Source organism: Nycticebus coucang, chromosome 16, assembly GCF_027406575.1.
Source record: "Nycticebus coucang isolate mNycCou1 chromosome 16, mNycCou1.pri, whole genome shotgun sequence".
In the NCBI taxonomy this organism is placed as follows: domain Eukaryota; kingdom Metazoa; phylum Chordata; class Mammalia; order Primates; family Lorisidae; genus Nycticebus; species Nycticebus coucang.
The window spans coordinates 71,520,796-71,546,619 of NC_069795.1; the positions used below are offsets into that span (position 1 = coordinate 71,520,796).

A 25,824-nucleotide genomic window follows, 5' to 3' on the forward strand; every position below is an offset into this window, starting at 1 on the left:
TAAAGTATGGAAAAGGTGAAGCATATCAATTGAGATGGGCCTTGAGGGATAGATAGGATTTGTGAATATGGAGAAGTATCTGTTCCTTGGAGGAAATATCACATGCAAGGACACGTATATGCAACCTAGATAAATCACAGAAACACCACACTGAATGAAAGAACACAGACTACAAAAAGAGTACATACTGTAGGATTCCATTTATGTGATGGTCTATCTCTAGTGACAGAAAGAAAGCAGATCAGTGGTGGCCTCAGGCTGTGAGAAGAGTGGAGATTGACTTGGAAGAGGCACCAAGGAACATTTTGGAGTGGAGGCAGTGGTAGTTCCCAATAGGTGAATACATTTGTCAAAACTCAGAACTGTACATTTAGAATGGATACACTTTATTCTATATAAATAATACCTCAATAAAGTAGATTAAAAATAAAAAATAAGGACAATTTCCCAGGGTATGAAAGTACAGGCCACTCATGGAGATCACAATGTCACTCAGTTTAGGTTGCTTTTCCAATTATGTCTTCATGCGTTGCCACAAGCATTGCATGTGCTTCCACCATCCCATTGTTAAAAATTCCATCTTCTCAACCTAAATTTTACACTAGTTAACCTATTGTAACCAGAGATTGACAACCTAACAGAATGTCCAATCTGACTCTGGTGCACGTGAGTAAGTATACATGATGGTTAAGAGTTTGGACTCTGAAGCCAGCATGAGTTGGTTTAAGTTTCCATAGTCACCTAATTGCTTTATGACCTTGGGCAGTCACTTAATGTCCCTGTGCCTCACTTTCCTCAGATGAAAAATGAAGATGATAAAAGTTACCTTACAGTTTTATTATGAGGATAATATGTATTTATAGAGTGCTTGGGATTGTGCCTATATAGTAAATAAGGAAAGTAAGACCCAGAGAGGCCCAAATGGTTTTCCCAAAATCATCTATCCAGCCAGTAAGAAAGCCTACAGCTGCTCCAGATGATCTGTTGCCTGATGAACCCAAGGTAACTGCAAAAGAGCCAAGTGGCCAGTTTGTCCATCTGCGCACATGCCTTATACCTCCTGAGAGGCTGCCAGGTGAGCTTATGGTTTCCTAATGAAGACACTGGTCCACAGCCTTGAACCATGGGTGTTCACCAAAGGAAACTAATTATCCTGACAGCCTGGTACTTACCCAAAGAGAAAGTATAGTATGCAAATAAAGTATGAACGCAACTGACCAAGTTGGGGTGTATTAAAATATCTTTTGGTCCATCTTGAATATTATTATATTTCTTGTTCTTAAAACAGTACTTGGCCCATAGTGGTTGCTCAATAAATGCTTGTCGAATAAACAAATAGATAAAGGAAAATAATGGGACAAAGGTAAATACTGAGAAAGACAGTCAACTGTAAAACAGTACATAGATACAGGAATGGTCCAAAATGCTTTCTAACTCTCCTTTTCATTTCTTCTTTGACATTTAGGTTTAGAAGTGTGCTGTTTGGTTTCCAAGTTTCTGGTTTTTCCAAACATCTTTCTGTGATTGATTTTTGGTTTAGTTCCATTGAAGTTAAAGAGCATACTTTGTATGATTTGAATATTTTTTTTTTTTTTTGGTTTTTGGCCGGGGCTGGGTTCGAACCCGCCACCTCCGGCATATGGGACCGGCGCCCTACTCCTTGAGCCACAGGCGCCACCCTGATTTGAATATTTTTAAACTGGCTCAGCGCCTGTGGCTCAAGAGTCTAAGGCACTAGCCACATACACCTGAGCTGGCGGGTTCAAATCCAGCCCGGGCCTGCCAATCAACAATGATGGCTGCAAGCAAAAAATAGCTGGGCATTGTGGCAGTGCCTGTAGTCCCACCTACTTGGGAGGTGGAGGCAGGAGAATCCCTTGAGCCCAAGAGTTTGAGGTTGCTGTGAGCTGTGATGCCACAGCGTTCTACCCAAGGCAACAGCTTGAGGCTCTGTCTCAAATAAAAAATAATTTGAGGTTGGTTTAAGCTATGACACCATCCCACTCTACTGAAAGCGACATAGTAAGACTCCATCTCAAAATAAATAAATAAGAAGATGAATATTTTTAAACTTGTTAAAACTTGCTTTATGACCCAGAATATGGTTTATCTTGGTAAGTAATATGTGTACTCTTGAAAAGACTGTATATTAGGTTGTCGTTGGGGTGAGTGTTATATAAATGTTAATCAGATCAAGTCATTTGATAGTGTCATCCAAGTCTTTTATACCTTTACCGATTTCTTTTGTCTACTTGTTCTTTCAATTAAAACATGTTCACTGGCTCAGCACCTGTAGCTCTGTGGTTACAGTACCAGCCACATACACAGGGGCTGGCAGATTCTAGCCCAGCCTGGCCTGCTAAACAACAATGACAACTACAATTAAAAAAAAAATAGTTGGGCCTTGTGGCGGGTGCCTGTAGTCCCAGCTACTTGGGAAGCTGAGGCAAGAGACTCACTTAAGCCTAAGAGTTTGAGGTTGCTGTGAGCTGTGAAGCCACAGCACTCTACCAAGGGTGACATAGTGAGACTCTGTCTCAAAAAAAAAACAAAAAAACTTTTTCTTCCATTCTTGAGATACTTTACTAAGAAGAGTATGTTCCAGCTCCATCCATGTAAACATGAAAGAGGTAAAGTCTCCATCTTTCTTTAAGGCTGCATAATATTCCATGGTGTACATATACCACAATTTATTAATCCATTCATGGATCGATGGGCACTTGGGCTTTTTCCATGACTTAGCAATTGTGAATTGGGCTGCAATAAACATTCTGGTAAGAAAATTCCAGGAAGGCTATGTTAACCAGTGTGATGAAAACGTGTCAAACAGTTTATAAAACCAGTGTATGGTGCCCCATGATCACATTAATATACACAGCTATGATTTAATATGAATAAAAGTGGGGATGGGGCCTTGGTGTGTGTCACACTTTATGGGGGCAAGACATGATTGCAAGAGGGACTTTACCTAACAATTGCAATCAGTGTAACCTGGCTTATTGTATCCTCAATGAATCCCCAACAATAAAAAAAAAAAAAAAAAAATTAAAAAAAACACGTTCACCTTCTTTTTTGCATTTATCCTCAGCCTGGACACCATTTGTCCACCTAGTAGTGCAGGACACCTACAGGTTTATTGTTTATTCCATTAACCAAGAACTCAACAGACATAGTTTGAGTAGTCACTAAAATTCAAGGCCTCTACAAACAACTGGGGATACATAAAGAAATAAAATAGTGCCTTGTTTAGAGGAATTTGGTCTAACAAAGTATGGGTACAAAATTTCTAAGCAAAAATTTTCCAGGATGCTTCCTTTTCTGGATAAGACATTTGCATTGCTACCCTCTCTTCTCCTTCCCTTCTCCTTGCCCTTATCCCCCTGCCACATCTAAAGCTAAATTTTCCATGTCTCATTAGTAGACCAAATATCCTAGAGATTACCTTGTTGTAAGTAAAGTTCCCTGCCTGCTGCTGAATGTCAGCTCCATCAATGATTGGATTATTGGGGGTGTAGAGGGTTTGGAAACACAGTCTTACTCTGTCACCCAGGGTACAGTGATGTGGCATCATAGCTCACAGCAACCTTAAACTCCTGGGTTTGAGCAATCCTCTTGCCTCAGCCTCCCAAGTAGCTGAGACTATAGGCCTCCTACCATAACGCCCAGCTATTTTTTCTTTTCTTTTCTTTTTCTGTTTTTAGTAGAGACAGGGTCTTGCTCTTACTCAGCCCGGTCTTGAACTCCCAAGCTTAGGCAATCCCACCCACCTCAGCCTCCCAGAATGCTAGGATTACAGAGGTTAGCCATGATGTCCAGCCCAAATTTGGATGTTTTAAAGCCCTTTCCATTGAGATATAATTCATACACCATACAATTCATTTAAAGTGTGAAATTCACTTTAAATATGCTAAAGTGCTTTTTAGTGTTTCCACGCATGCGTTATCCATTTTAGAACATTTTCACCACATCAGAAAGAAGCCCCATACCCTTTAAATATCATGCTCTCAGCCTCCCAACCCCTCATCTCTAGACAAGCACTAATCTTCTTTCTGCCTCTCTATATTTGGATATTTCTGGACATTTCATATAAATGGAATTATAAAATATATGGTCTTTTGTGACTGGCTTCTTCCACTTAGCATAATACATTTTTAAGGTTCTGCCATGTTGTAGCATGTATCAGAACTTCATTCCTGTTTATGGCCAAATAGTATTCCACTGTATGGATATACCACAATGTATTTATCTATTTACCCAATTGATGAACATTTGAGTTGTTTCCACTTTGGGTTATTATGAATAATGTTGCTATAAACATTTGTGTACAAGTTTTTTGTGTGGACATATATTTTCTTTTCTCTTGGGTGTGTGTGTGCATATGTGTATTTTATATATATATATATAATTATATATATATATATAATTGTGGGGTCAAATGAGAAGTCTATGTTTAATTTTTTGAGGAACTTGTTTCCAAAGTGACTGCACCATTTTATATCCCCACCAGCAGTCTCTTGAGGACTCTGAGTTCTCTGCATTCCTATCAACACTTTTCATTATCTGATCTGTACCATGTTGGTGTGAAATCTAGCCTCTCTTTGCCTTGGCTCCTTCTTGGGATCTACTAATCTATTTCCCCTTGTTGTTTATCACATACACAATTTTTGAGAAATTGATCTCTTTGCTGCCCCATCACACATTGTGTTTATTCCTGACGTGCTATCTTTGCCCATGCTGTTCCCACTATATTTAACACAGGATTGTCTTTGCCAATCCAGATGTCTACCATGCTTCAAGCCTACATTGACCATTTGACCCTTTTGATCTCTATTTCCTCTGAATTTCTTTGTACTTAGACTTGGTAACCCATAAATTAACCCTTCACTATATTTTATCTTGCACTGTTTGCTGTTTCATTGAATATTTTTATGTTTTACATTTTATTCCCTAGTCCCTATGTAAACTCCACAAGGTCTAGATGAGCCTGCCTTGTATTACCAGCCCAGTTCAGAACACACAGTGGATATACTATAAATATTAGGTGGTTGATTAATTCCAGTAGTATAAAAATCTGGTATTGTTAGGATTATGATGAAAATCTCCAGCCCCTGCCAACTGCAATGCATAAGACTTGTAAACAGAAATGATCTTCTCCAGTCTGGCCATTGTGAAAGATGACCATTGAATTATGAAAGGGTCTTGTCCAGCTTCTCTCCCCTGCATCTGCTCTGATGCTTAGAGAGTGCCACTGCATTACAGAAGACTAGTGGAAAGAGAAAAGGAGAGAAGCAGCTTGTTGCCTGGCATGTTAAGAACCAAGGGATTGTCTCGGTGCCTGTGGCTCAGCAGCTAGAGCACCAGCCACATACTCTGAAGCTGGTGGGTTTGAATCCAGGCTGGGCCTGCCAAACAACAATGACAACTACAACCAAAAGAATAGCTGGATATTATGGCCAGTGCTTGTAGTCCCAGCTACTTGGGAGGCTGAGGCAAGAGACTCGCTTAAGCCCAAGAATTTGAGGTTGTTGTGACACCACAGCACTCTACCCAGGGCAACAGCTTAAGACTCTTGTCTCAAAAAAGGGGTTGGGGGTGGCACCTGTGTCTCAGTGGGTAGGTCGCTGGCCCCATATACCAAGGGTGGCAGGTTGGAACCCGGCCCCAGACAAACTGCAACCAAAAAATAGCCGAGCTTTGTGGTGGCCACCTGTAGTCCCAGCTACTTGGGAGGCTGAGGCAAGAGAATCACCTAAGCCCAGGAGTTGGAGGTTGCTGTGAGCTGTGATGCCATGGCACTCTACTGAGGGTGAGAAAGTGAGACTCTTTCTCTTAAAAAACAAAACAAAACAGGCGCCGGCCCCATATACCGAGGGTGGCGGGTTCAAACCCGGCCCCCAGCCAAACTGCAACCAAAAAATAGCCGGGTGTTGTGGCGGGCGCCTGTAGTCCCAGCTACTCGGGAGGCTGAGGCAAGAGAATCGCTTAAGCCCAGGAGTTGGAGGTTGCTGTGAGCTGTGTGAAGCCACGGCACTCTACCGAGGGCCATAAAGTGAGACTCTGTCTCTACAAAAAAAAAAAAGAAAAAAAAACAAAACAAAACAAACAAAAAAAAAAAACAAGGGATTGAAAGCTGGATAAAAGGAAGGAAATTCATGCTAATTACTCTACCTTTACTGCTATATTCCCTTTTTTTTTTGAAACAGAAATTCACTCTGTCACCCTGGGTTGAACGCCGTGGTGTCGTCATAGTTCACAGCAATCTCAATCTCTTAGGCTCAAGGGATCCTCTTACCCCAAGTAGCTGGGACTACAGGCACTCATCGCAATGCCTGGCTAGTTTTTCTATTTTTAGTAGAGATGGGGTCTTTCTCTTGCTCAGACTGGTCTCCAACTCCTGAGCTCGAACAAAGCACCCAGCTCGGCCTCCCAGAGTGCCAGGGTTACAGGCCTGAGCTACCACACCCAGTCATTCTTCATCTTTTTTTGAGGATGGCTCAGCAACTCTGGTTGCAGAACCGGGTAGTAGGGAGTGAGGGGTCCCCCTCTCCCATAGGTCTGGGACAAAAGTCAGGACAGCTAGAGCCTTCCAGGGCATATGCTCTCCCCTCAAACACATCTCAGAACTACTTCTGAGCAAATTCAGGTGACTCTTTTTATCTATTTAATTTTACGTACCATAACTGTTTATTTAAAAATAAAATCAAGGCCAGGTGAAATAGCTCATGCCTGTAATACTAGCTCTCTGGGAAGCCAAGATGGGAGGACCACTTGAGCTCAAGAGTTTAAGACCAGCTTGAGCAAGAATGAGACCCTTGTCTCTACAAAAAAAAAATAAAAATAAATAAATTAGCCAGGTGTGGTGGTGCAGGTGCTTGCAGACTCAGCTACTTGGGAGGCTGACAGAGCAGAGGAAGATTGCTTGAGCCCAGGAGTTTGAGGTTGTAGTCTGGGTAATAAAGTGAGGCTCTGTCTCAAAAACAAACATACAAACAAGATAACAGAGAGAGGTGCCTGTAAGTGTTCTCCTGGGACCATTAAACCACAGAACAAAGAGGCATGAAGATGTGAGTGCAGAGAGCCCTGCAGCCTCTAGGCCCAGCCCTCTTACACACGTGAGGAAATGGGCTCAGAGCACAAGAGTGGTAAAGATTCATGAGCTGCACTGGAAGTGGGTGCCCCTGTGCTCACAGACTGGACTCTGTCTTACTCTCGGTGACTTGGTGGCAAAGGGCAGGTCCCACATGAGCTACTAAGTGCCCCTTGTCTCCTCTTGGCCAATATCAGGGCCACAGCAGGAAGCAGAGCCAAGACCTCAGCAATGCTGCAATAAAGCACAACAGCTAAGACACAAGCTTGTGACCCGGAGCAAGATACTCTTTACTCTGCCTCAGTTTCCTCATCAATAAAATGAGGGTAATCTTACTATTTGTCATGAGAGTTAGATTAGGTAATGAATATAGAGTATTTAGGATCGTTCCTCAAAGGCAGTGAAAATGACTATTTTTAAATGGCTAGAATGTATTAGCAATTATTATTATTTTATGTGTGTGTGCAAAGGCTTCGGTGGCCCATAAAACCTGTACAAATTCAAGGATTTGCCATGACTCCGACAACAGCGAGGCCAGGGCTCCACCCACAGCCTCGTTTCTTTCTTCCTTCCATCCCACTTTCTGTGATTTTTGGCACCAAGGCACTTCCACAAAAATAGAACCATAGAGAAAGAAGTTGTGAAGAGTCAGAGCACTCAGCCATCCCTCCTCTCCTTCCCCAGTGCCCATCTCAGAAGGTGCCAGGATGGGTTCTGGCTTTCAAGCCCTGCCTTTCCTGAGATGCCACAGGCGGCGGTGCATTGGCTTTTACTTGGCCAGTGGCCAGGTGAGATGTACCCCATTTCCCTTTCCCATCTTCAAGAAAGTTTTTCCCACCCCACTTATAATCTGAATAGTAAGTAAAGCCCATGGTTTACTAGGGCTACTGCTAATACTTGCCAGTACTGTTCTAATGTAAATTGGAAACAGGTGTCTCTTCCTCAGGTCTCTTCCTCTCATTTTGTTGGAACAAGAGAGTTTACTGTCCCTGTGCGGTGCAAAATCTACATACCTGGTTATGTGTGGCAGCCCTGTGGTCTGTACTCATTCACCTGTGTTCCTTTCTAGGTCCTGAAACACCTACGGCATCTTAACTTTACCAACAATATGGGGGAGCAAGTGACTTTTGATGAGTGTGGTGACCTGGTGGGGAACTATTCCATCATCAACTGGCACCTCTCCCCAGAGGACAGCTCCATCGTGTTTAAGGAAGTCGGGTATTACAACGTCTACGCAAAGAAGGGGGAAAGACTCTTCATCAACGATGAGAAAATCCTGTGGAGTGGATTCTCCAGGGAGGTACGTGCCATCCATCAGAACACCAGACACCTCCACCATGGGTGGGACGCTGTTCTGGACTTTGGGAGGGCCTTTGGCTTCACCAGTGGACTTCCAAAATGATGAGTCTACTCCTCTGTGAATGTGCACTTCAGGAAAAGACACATGATGGCTGAGGGGATGAGTAGTCTATGATGGATGTGCCCCAGAATGTAGTAGCCTGCTGAGGACCCAGATCCCTGTAGGAACACAGACTCTGGACTGGGCATCCTCTTTATTGCTCCCAGGAGCCTGGATAAGACTCACCACATTTCTTTTTGCATTTGTCTTTTTATTATCAACTTTGAGCATCTTGGACCATTTTTTTTAACGTGACCAAAGATTTAACTTCATCTTTTTACCAAGTGCTTCTCAGATTGATGGGTTTCTAATGAGATGCTACAAGAATGGGTTGTCCTTGTGAGCGTCTCAATAGATAGTGATGTCATCCACAGTGTGCAAGTCATTATTAGCATCTACTTCAGAGAGTGGATTCTCAATTATAAACATGTCATAACCTTTTCTAAATAGAGATTTTGAGGTTCCAGAGGTTATACTCCTTTGCCCACTAATTATACCTTATCTAAATTATCTGGATTTTTAGATAGCCTGGAGTCTAAATTGATCAGCTATCCTACCAGCTGTTCACCACTGATGGATCATCCAGGTTATATTTCCGCTGCCATTAACGAACATCATTATCTCTAGTTGGTGTGTGTCTCATTTCCCTTCCTGCGTGGAAACTAGTTCCTGTACAGTTCTCAATAATCCTAATGTCCTTTACCAGATTGTATTCATCATGGATTTAAACATTGCTAAGTGAGTATCACAGACAATTCTCATAAACTTATTCACTTATGCTCCTGGGGTAGTTGACAGACTTAAAAATTAAATCTAGCTTTTCCTTCCATAAAGGCACTACCTTCAACCTAGCACGCAGTCTCGTCTACTCTTTTCTATACTTTTTGTACAAATGACCACAAAAATACCAATGACATCACATCTGTAACCCTAGCACTCTGGGAGGCTGAGGAAGGTAGATTGCTTGAGCTTAGGAGTTTAAGACCAGCCCGAGCAAGAGCAAGACCTTGTCTCTACTAAAAATAGAAAAACCATCTAGGCATTGTGGCAGGTGCCTATAGTCCCAGCTACTGAGGAAACTGAGGCAAGAAGATTGCTTGAGGCTCGACACCTGTGGCTCAGTGGTTACGGTGCCAGCCATAGACACCCAGGCTGGCAGGTTCAAACCTGGCCCAGGCCTGCTAAACAACAATGACAACTACAAAAAAAAAAAAGAAAAGAAAAAAAAGCCAGGCATTGTGGTGGGTGCCTGTAGTCCCAGCTACTCGGAAGGCTGAGGCAAGAGAGTAACTTAAGTCCAAGAGTTTGAGGTTGCTGTGAACTGTGATGCCACGGCACTCTACCAAGGGTGACATAGTGAGACTCTGTCTCAAAAAAAAAAAAAGATCACTTGAGCCCAAAAGACTGAGGTTGCTATGAGCTATGATGATGCCATGGCACTTTATGCAAGGCAACAGAGTAAAACTGTCTCAAAAAAAAGATAAAATAAAATAAAATAAAATAATCTTCTACCTCAAAAAAATACCATTTACATTTAACTACAGAAGCAAATTACATATTCATAACTTCCCTACATATCTCAAAAAGTTGTTATGGAGATCAATATAAAAGCATATTATAAATTAAATTATACTATGTAATTGCATAGTGTTACTTATATAGCATTATATCTTAACATTCTCAATTTACTTACAAATGCAGTACTTTAGAGCTCAATGGGTCTTTAAAGATCCTTGTATTCAACCCTCTAATTTGAAGTTGATGAGACTGATATTGAGGGATGCAAAAGTAACTCCTCAGGCTAGACAGATAGATGATGTAAAACCTGAGACTAGACACCAAGGTCCCTAACTCCAATCTCAGTGTTCCATCCTTTACACTACACTGCCGATAATTCTTTCTTTGTTTTGGTACAACTAATAAGAAGTCAAAGAGACATATTAAATTAGGAGCTTGGGATTCAGATGAGCTTCCTTGGCTATAATTGGATAGGCATCTTTAATAATGCTGTTGGGGAGACTTGCAACTATAGTAGAACCTCTAAGTTGACTATCCAAGGGACTATAACAAATTGGTCAACATTCTAAGGTGGCCTTAGTACATATGATGCATGTCCAGTCTATGAAAATTGGGTCAAATTAAAGAAATGCTCAATGTAAGGAGGTGGTCAACTATGGAGGTTCCACCATACTTGACAGCTTTTTGCGAAATGGATCTTTCTGGTGGCTGCCTCAGCCCATTCCTGTAATGTTAGTATTTTTCTTTAGCCAAAGAATGCTGAAGAAGGCAAAAAAAGGACTCAGAGGGTAACATCTCCTAAGCCTTTACTGGGATAAAGCAGAATTTGCAGACTTTGAAAACTGACTTGGGTATGAATCTCAGCTTTCCATCATTGTGTGACCCTAAGCCTGTCCCTTAGCCAATATGAAGATGGGAACAAAAGGCATAGCAGAGACTCCCAAAAGTTCCCAATATTTGAACTCTCATTTTTCTTCAATAACGCAATCTATTTTAGCTGGACATATAACCAGCCAGAATAAAGAAGGTATTTCTCAGCCTCCTTTTCTGCTAAGTGTGACCCCAGGACAAAATCCTGGAGAATGGATTATAAATGACAGTGTTGTGTGATAGTTTCTGGGAACCTTCTTTAAGAAAGTGCCTGCAAGTATACTGTGCCCTCTTCTTCATCCCTTCCATTATCTTGACTCCTGGAAACTACATGTTACCATCAAGGACTATGAGGCAAGACCAGTCATGTTAGAACCACAAGGTAAAAAGAGTGTAGGTCTCCAACACTGGAGTGCTGTGTCACGATAGGCCACATATCTAGATATTTATATGACAGAGGAATACTTTTCAGTCTTGTTGGGATCATTGTTATATTGAGATTTTTGCACTCACAACCTAACAGAAATCAACAAGAAAAACTATTAAGCTCATTCCATGAGGCTAATATTATCTTTATATCAAAAACAGAACAGTACAAGCAAAGATCATTATAGGCCAATGTTGTTTATATACACAGATGCTCAAATCCTAAATAATCAGCAAACCTAGAGCATCAATGTATAAAATATATAATACATCATGACCCAGTAGAGCTAGCAGTGAATTTACAGTAATATCATGAAAGCCAAACATTACAAAGTTCATAAACGTACCTTATCACATTAAAAAAACAAAAGATAAATGTTCTATTATAATGTCAATAGATACAAAGAAAGTATTCAATGACATTCAACCCCTTTCAGATTAAAAAAAATTCATAAACCTAGGAATAGATGTATCCTTACTTTACTTTATCTTGCTAAAGGATAGAGCAACCACCATTCTTTAAGAAAGGAAATTTAGAAACATTCCTAGTGTGGGTTTGGGAAATAGGGTTCATCACTTTCATTCCAAGATCAACTGGGTTGATACTCAAGAAGGATTGTAAGAATGTCTCTGAGGATGCCCTGTCACCATAGTTGAACATGCTGATGTGAATTGTCTTTCACTCTTCCCTTCCTATATTTCCCCTTCTAAGGTCATGGGAGTCGTAGCAATCATCAGGTCCAATATGGAATTACACCATTCCTATGCCTTTCATTAGAAGATAATATCGATCATCTTCAGGTTTTTATTAACTCTTTTGTCAAGCCAGTTATTGCTTTCCATGTTTTTAACTTTGTAAGATAGCTTACAAAATCAGGAGGAGGAGGAGGCAGGCTTCTGAAAGAAATGTTGTGGAAATAGTATTATTCAAGGCATGTGACTGGGATTACAAAGATGAATGAGAATTGCTCCGTACCATTAAGAAACATATGCTGTTGCAAGATAAACTTCATTCTTCTGACATATTCCTTGTCTCTGAAACATATAGACCGTCAGGTGGTAAATAACTAATAAATTTTTAGAGTAGATACTCAATTACCTTGTCATGATCAAAGAATGAGGCAGAAGCAGGACTTCTGAAACAATGCAGCAATGATAAAATTGAACAAAACTGTCAAAAACAGACATTTAAGGACCTGGAAATTGACCAAAAGGACACAAAAGGCAACATTTCTTTTTCTAGAAAAACTAATGAAACTCTGATAAGAATAGTGACAGTCCGTAGTATTTTAGCTGGGAGCTTCTTTCCAATTATTTCTAATGTCTTCATTGTTCTTTTGGGCTTTCTATGCAGTAGTCACATCTTCTGCAAATAATCAAGTTTTGTTTAGTCTTCTCCAGCATTTATGCCATTATTTTTCTTGTGTTATTCCACTAAATAGGACCTCCAGTGCAATGTTAAGTAGTGGTGATGATAATGGGCATTCTTGTTTTTTTTTTCCTTTTTTTTTTTTTTTTTTGGAGACAGAGTCTCACTATGTCAGCTGTTGTCACAGCTCACAGCAACCTCAAACTCTTTGGGATTAAGTTATTTTCTTGCCTCAGCCTCCCAAGTAGCTGGGACTATAGGTGCCTGCCACAATGCCCAGCTATTTTTTTTTTTTTTTTGGTTGTAGTTGTCACTGTTGTTTGGCAGGCCCAGGCTGGATTTGAACACACCAGCTCTAGTGCCCTAGCCATAGAGCTACAGGTGCCAAGCTGGGGCAGTCTTGTTTTAAAGAAAATGTTTTAAATATTTTCTCATATACAATGTTGTTCACTGTAAATAAATTACCCTTTCTCAAGCTAAAGATATTTCTTCCTCCTCCTTTTTTTTTTTTTTTTTTTATTGTTGGGGATTCATTGAGGGTACAATAAGCCAGGTTACACTGATTGCAATTGTTAGGTAAAGTCCCTCTTGCAGTCATGTCTTGCCCCCATAAAGTGTGACACACACCAAGGCCCCACCCCCTCCCTCCTTCCTCCTCCTTTTCACTAAGCTTTTAATCACCAATTTGTGTTGGATTTCATTTTTTCTTCATCTATTGATCATAGGATTTTTCTCCATCAATTTGTTGACGCCATGAATGATACTTACAGATTTTCTAATATTTAACTTCTTTGCACTCCCGTCATAAAACCAACATGGTCATGGTGTATTTTCTTCTTGTGTTCCTTGAATTTATTTGCTAGTTGTTTTACATTTTATTTGTCATCTGTTTTCAAGTAGTAGAAAGTAGTGGTGTTCTCCCCAGATCGTCTCACAGAATCCCGTGGCTATGTGTGTGTACGTGCATGCACGTGTCTATGTGTACATACGCAGCTGCCCTGTGGGTATCTGTCCCTCTCACAGATAACAGGACCAAGGTCCTCTGGACCTCCTTCTGCCTGGAATGGGCCCAGAGTCTGCCACACTGGTCCTTGTGCCCAAACTCCTCCCCCTTGCATGTGTCAAAGGAGTTATAGGACTAGCCTGGACCCCATGGCTGCAGCCACTCACCCTTGTGCTCTCTGTCCTCCAGATTCCCTTCTCCAACTGCAGCAGAGATTGCCTCGCAGGCACCAGGAAAGGGATAATTGAAGGGGAGCCTACCTGCTGCTTTGAGTGTGTGGAGTGTCCTGATGGAGAGTACAGTGACGAGACAGGTAAAGTGACAGCCCCTCTTGGGCACTGTGCACTCAGTCCACTTTGGGGGTCTGGGGTCAGTGAAGCTCACAGAAAGGCTGGGCTGCGACTGTGCTTAGCACAGTTCCTCATTAACACGGTTCCTTAGGCAGGGTATCGTGAGCATTGCACCTTGTTGGCCACAGAGGGGGAACAGAAAAACAATGTTCGATGTCATTTTAATACCATAAAAGCTGAGAACAGACTCATTACACATCTTCCTCTTGCTTTGATACTGCTCTCCAATACTGTTTTCCTTTACTTAGACCTCAGCGGCCCTGAGTGCACAATGTTCTGTCTGCTCTGAGCTTCAGAGTTATAGGCCATCATGGGTTACATGCTGGGGGCTGGCACATATGGAATTTGTCATCTCATGTTTTTCCTGTGCCTTGGATTCTTCTGAAGTGGAAATAATAAGCTGGGCGTGGTGGCTCACATCTGTAATCCTAGCACTCTGGGAGGCCAAGATGAGTGGATCACCTGAGCTTAGGAATTCAAGACCAGCCTGAGCAATAATAAGACCCCATCTCTACTAAAAATAAAAAAACTAGATGGGCATCTTGGCAGGCACCTATAATCCCAGCCATGCAGGAGGCTGAGGCAGGAGGATCTCTTGAGCCCAGGGGTTTGAGGTTGCAGTGAGCTGGGCTGATGCAATGGCACTCTAGCCTACGTAACAGAGCAAGACTCTGTCACAAAAAAAAAAAAAGTGAAAAATAATTAAGCCTATCTTACAGAGTTTTGAAAATTAAATTAGCATTGGTAATGTACGTTGTAAGTTCTAAATGTTTATTAAATCTGTGCCATATTAGAAGCACTCTAGACACAAGCTATAATTGTTATTATTGTTATTTCATCCTCACCACATGATGGGGTTGTTGCTGCTTCCATTTTAAAAATGAGGAAACTGAGACTCAAAGAGCCTGACCAAAAGCATAGCCAGAATCCCACCCAGATCTCTAACTGCAAAACCCAGGCTTCTTTCTCCTCTCCAAACTGCATACTGCTGGCACATAGTTGAGACTCAGCAAACACTTATTTGACTGAATGAGTCTGTGGTCACCCTTATTGAAAAGCTGTGGATGTGGAGGGAGGAAAGCACAGGTCAGATGCATGGAATACTCTGCTTTGATCTCAAGGCAGGGCCACTGGTGTGCAGGGCGGCCACCTGTCCAGCGAGGTTGCTCATTCTCTGCTGCAAACCATCCGCAGGTGGTATTAAAGGAAGCAAGCGCCCCCCGTTTGTGTGCAAAGGGAAAACAGTAAACCATTCCATCAAAGGTGTATGAAATTAAGTTAAGTTACCAATTATGTTTGACAGTGTGAAAATTACAATTTCATCACCAAAGAAAATAAAAAGTGACCAGATCCAATAACCTGTGTACCCTCACCACTACCAATTTTAGACGGTGTCCCACAGTACCTAACTCTTCCCTGGGACGTTTTACAGATGCGAGTGCCTGTGACAAGTGCCCAGACGACTTCTGGTCCAATGAGAACCACACTTCCTGCATTGCCAAGGAGATCGAGTTCCTGTCGTGGACGGAGCCCTTCGGCATCGCGCTCACACTCTTCGCGGTGCTGGGCATTCTCCTGACGGCCTTCGTGCTGGGGGTGTTCATCAAGTTCCGCAACACGCCCATCGTCAAGGCCACTAACCGCGAGCTCTCCTACCTGCTCCTCTTCTCCCTGCTCTGCTGCTTCTCCAGCTCGCTGTTCTTCATCGGGGAGCCCCAGGACTGGACGTGCCGCCTGCGCCAGCCCGCCTTCGGCATCAGCTTCGTGCTCTGCATCTCGTGCATCTTGGTGAAAACCAACCGCGTCCTCCTGGTGTTCGAGGCCAAGATCCCCACCAGCTTCCACCGCAAGTGGTGGGGGCTCAACCTGCAGTTCCTGCTGGTTTTCCTCTGCACCTTCATGCAGATCGTCATCTGTGCGATCTGGCTCTACACGGCGCCCCCGTCCAGCTACCGCAACCATGAGCTGGAGGACGAGGTCATCTTCATCACGTGTCACGAGGGCTCGCTCATGGCGCTAGGCTTCCTGATCGGCTACACCTGCCTGCTGGCCGCCGTCTGCTTCTTCTTCGCCTTCAAGTCGCGGAAGCTGCCCGAGAACTTCAATGAGGCCAAGTTCATCACCTTCAGCATGCTCATCTTCTTCATCGTCTGGATCTCCTTCATCCCAGCCTACGCCAGCACCTACGGCAAGTTCGTCTCCGCCGTGGAGGTGATCGCCATCCTGGCCGCCAGCTTTGGCCTGCTGGCCTGCATCTTCTTCAACAAGATCTACATCATTCTCTTCAAGCCGTCCCGCAACACCATCGAGGAGGTGCGCTGCAGCACGGCCGCCCACGCGTTCAAGGTGGCTGCCCGCGCCACGCTGCGCCGCAGCAACGTCTCCCGCAAGCGCTCCAGCAGCCTCGGGGGCTCCACGGGGTCCACGCCCTCCTCCTCCATCAGCAGCAAAAGCAACAGCGAAGACCCTTTCCCGCAGCCCGAGAGGCAGAAGCAGCCGCCGCCTCCGGCCCAGACCCCGCAGGAGCAGCAGCAGCCCCTCCAGCACCAGCATCCGCCGCCGCAGCAGCGATGCAAGCAGAAGGTCATCTTCGGCAGTGGCACAGTCACCTTCTCACTGAGCTTCGACGAGCCGCAGAAGAATGCCCCGGCGCACAGGAATTCTACACACCAGAACTCCCTGGAGGCCCAGAAGAGCAACGACGTGCTCACCAAACACCAGGCGTTACTCCCGCTACAGCGCGGGGACACAGACTCGGAACTGACCATCCAGGACACAGACCTGCAGGGGCCAGGGGGTGGGGACCTCCAGCGAGAGAGGGAGGACCCTGAGGAGATGTCCCCAGCCCTTGTAGTGTCCAATTCACGGAGCTTTGTCATCAGCGGTGGAGGCAGCACTGTCACAGAAAACGTACTGCGTTTGTAAAGGGACAGAGAAGGCGGGTCTGGGGAGGACACGGAGAGGTTTCTCAGGCTCACGGGGTGGTGGAATCATCCCTGGTTCCTTTCTCCTGAGGAAGGACGGACAGTGAACCCGTCAAATGCCCCGAACTTAGTTGCACTGTCTTAAATGACAGTAAGTTGACTAATGTTCCTTTTAAAATTAAAAAAAGAAGAGCCATGTGTTTCTGTGGTTGTATTTGTCAAAGCACGGAGAAGACCACAGTAAGATTTGCTGTTCACCCACATAAGAGAACTCTTTATCTATTCTCTCCTGCCCAGCAGCTCAGAGGTGAAACCAGGATACCCACCCACGCCCTCCCCCCTTCCTTTTTTTTTTTTATATTGAAATGCTTGCCCTGAAAATCATGGACAGCCTGGTCTAGAGACAGAAGTGTGCAGACTGATTGGAGATGAGGTTTGCCACCACCGGAGTCTGAAAGACAGAATGTCTCCAGTGCTGCTCAAAGCCTTGACAGTGGAGAGAATTTTAAATGCTCAAAACATAAGAAGAAAGCGTCTCCTCCTATTTATGAAAACCCTAAGATATTTGGTCGCCCACCTACTGCTACTGTCATCAGACATCAGAAGGTCTGCATCTTTCTTATACCATATGTCTGGTCTTGTCTAAGATGTGACAGTGATACCATGTTTAGATTCCAGGATCACAAAAATCACCTCAAATTGTTGGGAAGGGACCGCATAAACCAATGAGTTGTATCTATAATTAATATTGCTATGTGTAGCTTCATCTTTAAGAAAATGCTTCTGTTGTAATAGTCCATGGACAATATAAATTGAAAAAAAAAGTCACAGTCTGGTTTATATAAGGCAGTATTATTGAGCACCATTTCCTTCCCATCTCAACACCCTCACCCCCATAAGCTGAGCCTAATGTGAGTTCTTTTAGGGTCTGAAGTGTTCAGAAGCTCCCTCCACTTCTGCCCCCAAAGGATTCCTGAAGTCAGATACACACCTGTCCCTGTGGAGAATGAGCTCCCGTGATAGTAGCCGGGGTAAGGCAGGGTGGTTTCAAGAGAGCAACCCCACGCACACATTAATTTCAGGGCTGTGTCCCTTCAGCAGTGGTATTCAGAGAATATTGCTGGGGAGTCAGGCTCTGGAGCCAGAGACAGTGGGGTTCAAGCCCGGGTTGGTCACCTACAAGCTAAGTGAGCATATGCAGGGAACTTTAGCCTCTCTAAGCCCCAGCTTCTTTGTCTCTAAACTGGGAATAATAGTCATCCTTTTCTGTCAGAGCTCTTACATGGATTAAATGAGAAAATGTATGTAAAGTGCTTCAGCACAGTGCCCAGCATATAATGAGCATTCAATAAATACTAGTTAATATTGTTACTGATATATCACAATGATTGTTTTTTCACTTGCTTAGAATACAAAATAAAACTTATTTATTAAGTATTTGGATTTTAATGACTAGCCCATTGATCACAATAGCTCTTTCCATAATAACCCCAGTACAAGGGACAGTCTTGGTAATCCCTGGTAATATTGGCTCATGGGAAGGAAGCCACAAACTCAGCTTCCCCAGTGGCCCAATGTCCTGACCTCCACCTTCAAGGAAGACCACCTTCAGTCTGACCAGGGTTTCCCAGAGTAGCATTTCCCTAAATGCTATGCAGAAGAGTAGCATTTAAATCTATATGAGGCCTCAAGTTTGACAACTTTGGGTGACTTCTTTCCCTGACCACTTTCTTCCAAAGGGCTGCCTTGCAATGACTTTTAGGGTAACCTGTTGACATGATAGTTGTTAAGATTATCATGAAAAATCATTAGGGGGTTCCACATGGGAGTGCAAGTGTAAGGCAGTGGGTGGCCACCCAGGACAACCCTGGTGAGGGGCCCACACACACCCCCAAAAAGGACACCAGCCACTATCCCCACCTGTTGTACCTTTTGAGCACACCTCTGAGCAAGGCACAGAGTTGAGAGGATTTATATCGAACATTTCACTTGGTCTTGGAAAAACAAAAAGCTGAAAGCATGATAACTTCAAATAGCCACGGGATAACAGCCTCAACAAAATGTCACCTGCTCATCCTTCTGAGGTTTGATGTCAATGCACACATTACCCAAGTAGCTGATGTGAAGGAGGATGAGCCTCTGCAGAAAAGGCAGGAAGACTCACAGCATTTACATTGAGCTTTATGTCACGGAGGTTCTGGATAATTCATGGAAGCCAACAAGTTTCCAGGGCACCATAGAAGAAACAGCATGTAATCTCCAAACCTGTGCGGACTTTTGTGGTGGGCAGAATGATGGTCACCCAAAGATTCCCATATCCTAATCTCTAGAACCTATGATTATGTTGTTACATGCATGGCAAGGGTGAAATAAAGTGGCAAATGGAATTAAGAGGGCTAATCATCTGACCTTGAAATAGGAAGATTATCCTGAATTATCCGGGTGGGCCCAATATAATCACAAGGGTCCTTCAATGTGGAAGGAGGAAGCAGAAGAATCTGTTGGAGTGACATAGCGTGAGAAAGACTCCACCATCCACTGCTGCCTTTTCATATGGAAGGGGGGCCATGAGCCAAGGAATGCAGGAAGCTTCTAGAAACTGGAAAAAGCAAGAAAGTTGGTTTTCCCCTAAAACTACTAGAAGAGAATGCAGCCAGCCCTGTCATCACCTTGATTTTAGCCCAATGAGACCCTTTTTCATAACTATAATATAATAAATTCAGGTTGTTTTAAGCCACTATGTTTGTGATAATTTGTTTCAGCCAACAGGAAACAAATACATTTTTATTGTCATCTCCTTCCCTGACCTCTGGCAGCTCAGAGCCACTGGCCAGGACGTCTCGCCAATGCCCTCTGTGGTGCTCTTCCCTCCACCTAGATCACCAGTTTTCCACCAAAAGAACGTTCTGACCAATACTGTATTCCTCCAGATCTGCTGGGAAACATGTAAGCCTTATGCTCTAAGTCTCTCCCAGCTTTGGCTTATAGAAAATGATCAACCATGTTGTCTCAATCTATTATCTGTTCATAGCAAAAACCTGAAAAACAATGGCATCAGAAAACTAGTGTTGGCTTTTCTCTTGTATAAAAGAAGTCAGAAGGTAAACATATGGTCACCATTTAGTTACTTTTTTTTTTGAGATTCCTTAGGATTCATTGACAATGGAAAACTGCTTATATTTCTTTTGAAAATAAAATGGAATTGCATAGTTAAAATAATTTTTATTCAAATGAAAGTATCCTAGAAGATCTTAAGAATTTACGTTGGAACTTCAGAATAGACAATTAGTATTTAATATTATCACCCTGAAAGTCCCAACGGTTGTCACAAGTGATCTAATTGCATTAACTTAGATTTTGGGGAATTTGGGGCTGTTCTACCTCTGCCTTCCAAAACTCACACTGGGACAATGTTTTCTGTCCTTTCGAAGTCACGTAGCTTTGGGAGCCAGAGTTTCCATTAGCTCATTGCCTGAATTTGAAATCATTAGTGCTGGAAGAACAAGGAAACATCATTAAGGGGTGCTGGTTAATCCCTGGAGGAGGTGGCCCTCACTGGTCTGTGCCTGGCTGGTCTTTTTAGGAGTCCATTGGAGACAAAGTTGATTTGAAATTGGGGTAGGCGGGAGGAAGTTGTAGTAAAATCACAGGTCTCTGGAAGACCCTGGATTTCCTGGCCCAGATCATGGAAAAACACTAAAGGTTGGATGAGAATTCTGAATGCACTTCGATATTATGTGGAGGGGTCAGGGATATACAGACAGAAAGGGGTAGGATCAATCCAGGAACAACGGTGCACTCCAAGGATAAGAAGAAGAGTTTAGCCTTGAGGGAACTGCTCAGCAAGTGGTAAGAGAAATGGAGAACTGTGATGAAGGCACAAAGGGGCAGCAAACTAGAAAGAACCAGCATGAAAGTGCATCTGGGAACTAAAAAGACAGCTGCGCCTCAAGCACCAGGAGGGGCCAGGTGACATTTTCCTCTGTTGGGGTGACAACCACATCCCTCCATTCTCCTGAGCCCTGCTTAAGAGTGGAAGAAACATGGAATGGAGGCAAACAGAGGTGCCTGTTCTTATCAAGAGCTGGACTGGAAGAAAGACTGAGGGAGTCATTGAAATACATCACAGGCTGCCTTTGAGAGCTGGGCATCAGCCACCTGGGTAACTAGCTCAAACAGGAGGTTGTAATCAGTAAGAGCAGTGAACTCTGGGACTAAAGGCCCAGCACATGGAGGGAAGACACTTTCAAGTTTAGTGAAAATAGGTAAGAGATCAAAGCTCAGGAATAACCTTTGGGTCAGAACAGGATTTAATCCCTGACAAAAGCATCAGGAAGTGTTTTTTGGAAGAATGTGGTCGTATTCCTTGACATCAACCCAAAGATGTGGTTATCGCTCAACACATCCTGATTTTTTGTATATGTTTTGTTTCTATCTGACCTCAGCCAATACTCACATTATAAGCAGAAATTGCTGCTTGGTGGTGGACTAATAGATTATCTTTTCTGCTTTTTTAGAATTTTCTAAATTCTTCCCAAATTTCGTACATTAAGTACAAAATTATGTGAGGAAAAATAAAGAATGGAATTTAAGCATGTAACCAAATTTTAAATAGATAAGAGCACTATCTTAGATGAGAATCACCATAGGTCAGTTGCCTCCCCTATAGTTCTTCTAGAGGTCTAGTTAGCCCCCAGACTTAGGGAACCTTTTAATTTCTTTTGTTTATTATTCTTTACAGACTAGTGGAAAACCAGGAGCAGAATTCTAAGCAGGATAACAGATAAGTTATATGTCTTTAGCTGGGCGAGGTGGCTCATGCCTGTAATCTGGCACTCTGGGAGGCGGAAGTGGGTGGATTGCTTGCCATCAGGAATTGGAGACCAGCCTGAGCAAAAGTGAGACCCCGTCTCTACTAAAAATAGAAAAACTACCTGGGCATTGTGGCACATGCCTGTAAGTCCCAGCTACTCAGGAGGCTGAGGCAAGATGATCGCTTGAACTCAAGAGTGTGAAGTTGCTGTGAGTTATGACACCAGGGCACTGTAGCCTGCAGCAACAAAGTGAAACTCTTGTCTCAAAAAAAAAAAAAGTTACATGTCCTTGGATGAGGCACTGAATCTTTCCTTGCCTCATGTAAAGTAGTTTCCTATGTAAAGTAGATATACTATTACCTGCCATAGTTACCAACTATGGTTATTCACCAAATAAAATAACTGATGTAAAAGCATAAATAATCATTAAAACTACAGATGACTAAAGTTAGAGGGTTTGCTTTTGAATACTAAGGAAGGGCCAGGGAAGTCAAAGACTTCTTAGCTGTAGACAATAGAATCCAACCTAACTAGCTGAGCAGAAAGAGATTTGTTCTAGGGTATTAGGAAGCTTATAAAATGTGGGAGGTCCAGTGATCCAAACTTGGATACTACATAATCAGGAACAATTACTTCATCTGGGAGAAAAACATAATCCCTCCACAGGGTTGTGTGGCAAAACCTTACTACCTATCCTGCCTTCTACTTAGAATCAACACGAGGACACTAGAAAACTGCATTGTAGCTGGAGGGACCAACTCTCCCTCCCCAGACACCCCCAGCATGTGTTTGGCCCCATTCACATCAACCTTCCAAGTCTCACATCAGTCACTTGCAGAGCCCTAGCTGCCAGGGGTCTAGAAATGTAGCTTTTGCTTCCCAGCCTCTTCAGCAGAGGAAGACATGCTGGAAGAAGTTCACAGCAGGTGCTGAATGAGCCGGTCCTCGGTATCCACCACCCAAAAACACAAAATGAAAACACACTCTCCTGAGAAATCCCAAGGTAAATAGGATTCCTTTCCATCTTAACAGCTGCAGTAGATCTAAGAGATACTATGCTGAAGACTGAGCTGCAGCTGGCATTTGGTCATGAGGGAGAGCTGGCAGGCAGAGTGGCCAGAGAGAGCAGGAGAGGACACTGCGGGGAGGGCAGGACGGGCGCGTTTTGTTATAAGGCCTTTAGTACAATTTCACTTTTTCAATAAAATGCGTATGTTTGTGTGTGTGTGTTTCAAAATCTATTTAATAGCCTGGAGAAAAATACATAATTGTTTAATAGTAGTTATGTCTGGATGTTAGAATTATGACTGCTTTTTATTTTCTTTTTGGCATTTTTCTGGATTTTTTCCCTAAATTTCTCTCTGTGAACATGATTTATAGTAAAACAGGAAAAAAATCTGTCACATAGGTTCTCATATGTCATAATTTTTGTTCTTTTTTTATTGTTAAATCATGGCTGTGTACATTAGTGCAATCAAGGGGTACAATGTGCCAGTTTCATATACAATCTGAAATATTCTCATCAAACTGTTCAACGTAGCCTTCATGGCATTTTCTTAGTTATTGTATGTAGACATTTGTATTCTGCATTTAGTAAGTTTTGCCTGTACCCATTCTAAGATGCACCGTAGGTGTGGCCCCACCCATTACCCTCCCTCCCCCCCCAACCTCCCTCCTCCCTCCCCCTTCTTTGGCCCTTTCCTCATAGTCTTATGCTATAGTTGGGTTATAGCCTTTTGTTCTTTTTTTTCCCCTAGGTTTTTATTTGGGAATAATTTCAGACTTACAGAAAATTCACAAAAGCAAAAGTAATACAAAGAACACTGCTCAGATTCACTTATCATTAACACTTTACCCCATTTGCTTTGTCCTTTGTGCCACAATCATTTAATAAAATATGAAGCACACTGAAGTACTTGTAGGTGAAATCACGTAATTGTTATCAAAAGGCAAAGGGGTTTGGCCTGGGTCCAGTTACAGCTGCAAAACTGGCCTGGGTCCAATTACTGAGACAACAAGGGTTAACAAGGAAGAAAGGAATTTTTAATACAAAAGACCTCTTGCCAGAGGAACAGGAAAAGCTGCCTGAAGTCCAGCTCTCCAATTAACAGAGATCATGAGCTTTTTAAGGATTGGCCACATACCTTAGGGCAAAGGATGGTGAGTCCTGGCCAGGACACATACTCTGGGACCTTCAGAATCTCAACTCTTTGTATTGCAAAAAATCCACCATTTCTGGGAAACAACTCAAAAGGTCAAGTAGTTAGTTAAGGGAGAAGATAATAAAACAAAATATAGGAGTCATTAAAATTTGTTCATGGAACTGATTATATAATGTCTGGGATTTGCGTTAAAATACTGCAATGGGGGGGGGATGCTGCAATGGGAAAGATAAGAACAGCAGAAAGTCTTGGCTGTTGAAGCTGGGAGACTGGTATAGGAAGCTTCATTTTTCTATACCCTCTATTTTTGTAGGGTTTAATATTTTTTCCATAGTAAACAATTAATGTTATGTCAACATACAAGAACTCAAACTCTGTAAAATAACTTACAGAAGTTTATTCTAAGCTGCCTATGTATTACCATGGCCTAGAGAGCCCTCCTAAGAAGCCTTCACCAACTGGTCTCCCCATGGTTGGGTTACAGTTTGGCTTTATACATTTTAGGGAAACAAGAATTACACATAAAGTCATAAATCAATATATGGAAGGAATATATTGGTCTGGCCCAAAAAGAGAAGATAACTGGAAGCAGGGGATTACAGGTTATAGGTGGGTTTAAACATTCTTTCATTTACAGTTGATTAAAAAAATGAAGCTTTGTCTGAAGGTCTGGGACATGTTAGTTAAGGGACTCTGTTAATCAGAGACAAGCCACTAGACATATACTGGACTTAGATGGAAGGGATTTGTTACGTAAATTGACCATCTGCAGGAGTGCCTTAAGCTTTGTCCTACATGATCTTAGGCTTGTTAATGATTTTGTATCTTACTGTTATAAAAAAATAACTCTAAAAGGGACAGGGAATGACTAGGTATGTCTGACATCCCTTCTCCTCAGGCTGGCAACTCAGGTAAGTGGTTTTTTAGGGGGTGCAATAGGACTTCCTTGGCCAAGAGAGGGTTCATTCAGCCAGCTGAGGGGAGCTTAAGATTTTATTTTAGTTCACAGTTTAAAAAGTACCTAAAGGGTAAAAAGAAAAATCAGTAAAAAAAAAAAAAAAAAAATGACACTTAGGCCAGGCACAGTGGCTCACACCTATAATCTTAGCACTCTGGAAGGTCAAGGAAGGTGGATTGCTTGAGCTCAGGAGCTCAAGACCAGGCTGAGCTAGAATGAGACACTCTCTAAAAATAGCTGGGCATGGTGGTGGGCACCTGTAGTCCCAGCTACTTGGGAGGCTGAGGCAACAGAATCACTTGAGCCCAAGAGTTTGAGGTTGCTGTGAGCTATGATGGGACAGCACTCTACCAAGGGTGTCAAAGCGATACTCTGTCTCAAAAAAAAAGAAAAAAAAAAAGACGCAAAAGAATTTCACTGATTTTGATACAAGATTTCCCTGTTTGGGCCTAGATGGAGAACCCCATTTTCTAGGCTTGGTTGAACTCAGAAGTCAGTCTCATCACAGACCCCAATCTCAAGGCACAAACAGCCCTTTCCAGGTCACATTCTCAGGGCTTAAACAAGGTCATGACAAAAAGCAGCCTGATTGGTATCTTACCCTAGTAGCACACACCCTACTACCTCACCTGGGGCAAGGACTGCAAGGACCATTCCTTTGCTTATTTTAGGATTATTTTCTGCCTGAAGGCCCCTGACCAATTGTGACATGTTCCATGTTCCAGATATAGATCCCCCAAACCCTCCTTACCCACAGGATAGGAAAAGAGGTGTATAATCCCCTAGACAGAAGTCCCACAGGGGCTTCCCTCTTGGGCCCCCCTGTTCCCAGAGATTGTTTTCCCCTTTTTTTGAGACAAAGTCTCACTATGTCATCCTCAGTACAGTGCAGTGGCATCACAGCTCACAGCAGCCTCAAACTCTTGGGCTCAAACGATTCTCTT

At 42.9% G+C, this 25,824-nt stretch overlaps 1 protein-coding gene across 1 annotated transcript in view; it reads left to right on the forward strand.

Annotated features, from left to right (window-relative positions):
- The window catches only part of CASR (calcium sensing receptor), a 92,954-nt gene extending 74,604 nt beyond the window's left edge, over nucleotides 1-18,350 (forward strand). Inside the window, exons 5-7 of the mRNA XM_053565315.1 lie at nucleotides 8,157-8,387; nucleotides 13,862-13,985; nucleotides 15,455-18,350. Coding sequence (XP_053421290.1) covers nucleotides 8,157-8,387; nucleotides 13,862-13,985; nucleotides 15,455-16,947 — 1,848 coding nt within the window. The 3' untranslated portion in view covers nucleotides 16,948-18,350. The remainder of the gene's footprint in view (nucleotides 1-8,156; nucleotides 8,388-13,861; nucleotides 13,986-15,454) is intronic.
- The last annotated feature ends 7,474 nt before the right edge of the window (nucleotides 18,351-25,824 follow it).